The following is a 1833-nucleotide window of genomic DNA, read 5'->3' as shown; positions in this document are numbered from 1 at the left end:
GGCGTATTTTGCATTTCTCTCCTCTTTGGAATCTGAATTTGGTTCTGGTGCACTTGGTTTGACTACAATTGGACATCTACAACTCCATATATGGCTGAAATACTCTACATATGTCATGTTGATTTCTCACCAAAATTCAGCACTGCACCAAAACACGACGCAATGTAAAATTACAAAAAATTCCTACTGAATCATTGAAATAAAATAAAAAACATTTTATTAACTCAAAGAACAAAAATCAACAAAATATATCAAATAAATCCTTAATTTAACTAATGATTAAGGATAAATAAGACTCAAATAGTGGGAAAATATGCATATGATGAAGAGTCATCACCGTTGTCGAGGATTACCATATCACTATTGAATTTAATTTATTTACTTAATTGAAATTTTTTGCTTTGCAATTAAATTTTTGCTTTTATTTTATTTCTAATTTAGAAAGAAAAAACAGATTTTTTTTTCTAGTTTAAAACTCTTTAATTTTTACTTAATTATTTATCTTTCTTTAACTGTTCATTACTCACAATTTGTCTAACCTTGTATGCGAGGCCAGTCCTCAGCTGAACTTTTCTTTGATCCAGAAATCGAAAAACTTGCGAAAGCAAATCGAAAAGAGGTTCGAGAAAGAAGATTAAGGGAAAGACAATTAATAGTGGAAGAAGAGGAATTGGGGGATTTCTTCATATTTTTGGAAATGGCTGATCCACCACCACCTGAACGTACCCTCGGCGATTATGGGAATCAAAATAGAAACTGTGCTCGGTTCGCCATCCATAACCAACCGGTTACAGTTAACAAGTTTGAAGTGAGCCCTTCTCTATTACGAGAGTTGAAGGAGATTCATTTTTCTGGTAAACATAACGAAGACACCAATAGACACCTCACGAACTTCTTTGAATTATGTGAAATAGTGAAAGTGGATGGTTGTTCTGAAGAAGGCAAAATGCTAAGACTATTTCCATTTTCATTGAAAGATGATGCTAAGAAGTGGCTTAATTCATTTCCTGCAGGTAGCATCACCACATGGGATGACCTTGAAGATACGTTCTTGGAACAATACTTTCCCCCTGCTGTGTTCATTAGAAAAAGAAAGAAGGAGAATCTCTTCGTGACACTTAATGGTGGTTCAACGGTTTACTAGCAGGATGCCCCAATCATGCTTATGACGACACTGCTCAAATGCAAATATTTTGTAATGGTTTGTAGCCTAGCACTAGAATTATGTTGGATGTTACATCAAGTGGTTCTTAGAATTAGAAAACCGCATCAAAAGCACGAAAAATTATTGAGATCATGGCATCAAATGAACAAATGATGTTGTATGATAGAGGTGGTGGGTCAAAAAGTGGTATATTGGAGTTGAATGTTCTGGATGCTGGGTTGGCTCAAGGGAAGCTTCTCTCGAAATAGATAGAAGATGTTATCGCCACTGAGATAAAGAAAGGGATCACAACTCTAAATATACAACCCTAAGTTGCCCATATCAAATTATTGAAACATACTGGTTGTGACTTTTGTGGGGGAGCACATAAAAATGGAGCTTGTGAAGCACCACATGAAGATGATATAAAAGAACTAGAAGAGGTGAACTTTATGGCTAACAATGGGAAGCGGAATAATCACTACTCTAGTACATATAATCTGGGTTGGAGAATCATCCAAATTTTTCATGAAAAGATCAACAGGGTGGATCTCAAGGTCAACAAGGTGCTCAACCATATCAAGCCCCATATGGAAAAATTTGTAACAAGCACAAGTTCTTTCATTGAAGAGTCAAGAGACATTCAGAAAAATCACTCTGCATCAACAAATTTGCCTTGTGACACAGTC

At 35.5% G+C, this 1833-nt stretch overlaps 1 protein-coding gene across 1 annotated transcript; it reads left to right on the top strand.

Annotated features, from left to right (window-relative positions):
• The first annotated feature begins 697 nt into the window (after nt 1–697).
• LOC140918660 (uncharacterized) lies at nt 698–1144 on the top strand. The gene has a single exon (XM_073363314.1). It carries the CDS (start codon nt 698–700, stop codon nt 1142–1144), a length of 447 nt encoding a protein of 148 aa, XP_073219415.1.
• Nucleotides 1145–1833: the final 689 nt, after the last annotated feature.

Source organism: Cicer arietinum, chromosome 1, assembly GCF_000331145.2.
Source record: "Cicer arietinum cultivar CDC Frontier isolate Library 1 chromosome 1, Cicar.CDCFrontier_v2.0, whole genome shotgun sequence".
NCBI lineage: Eukaryota > Viridiplantae > Streptophyta > Magnoliopsida > Fabales > Fabaceae > Cicer > Cicer arietinum.
The sequence above is the reverse complement of the archived record's forward strand: the minus strand, read 5'-3'. Positions and strand labels throughout refer to the sequence as shown.

What these genes read in the sequence shown, in the direction of transcription:
- LOC140918660 (XM_073363314.1), top strand. Translation starts at nt 698, where the DNA reads ATGGCTGATCCACCACCACCTGAACGTACCCTCGGCGATTATGGGAAT.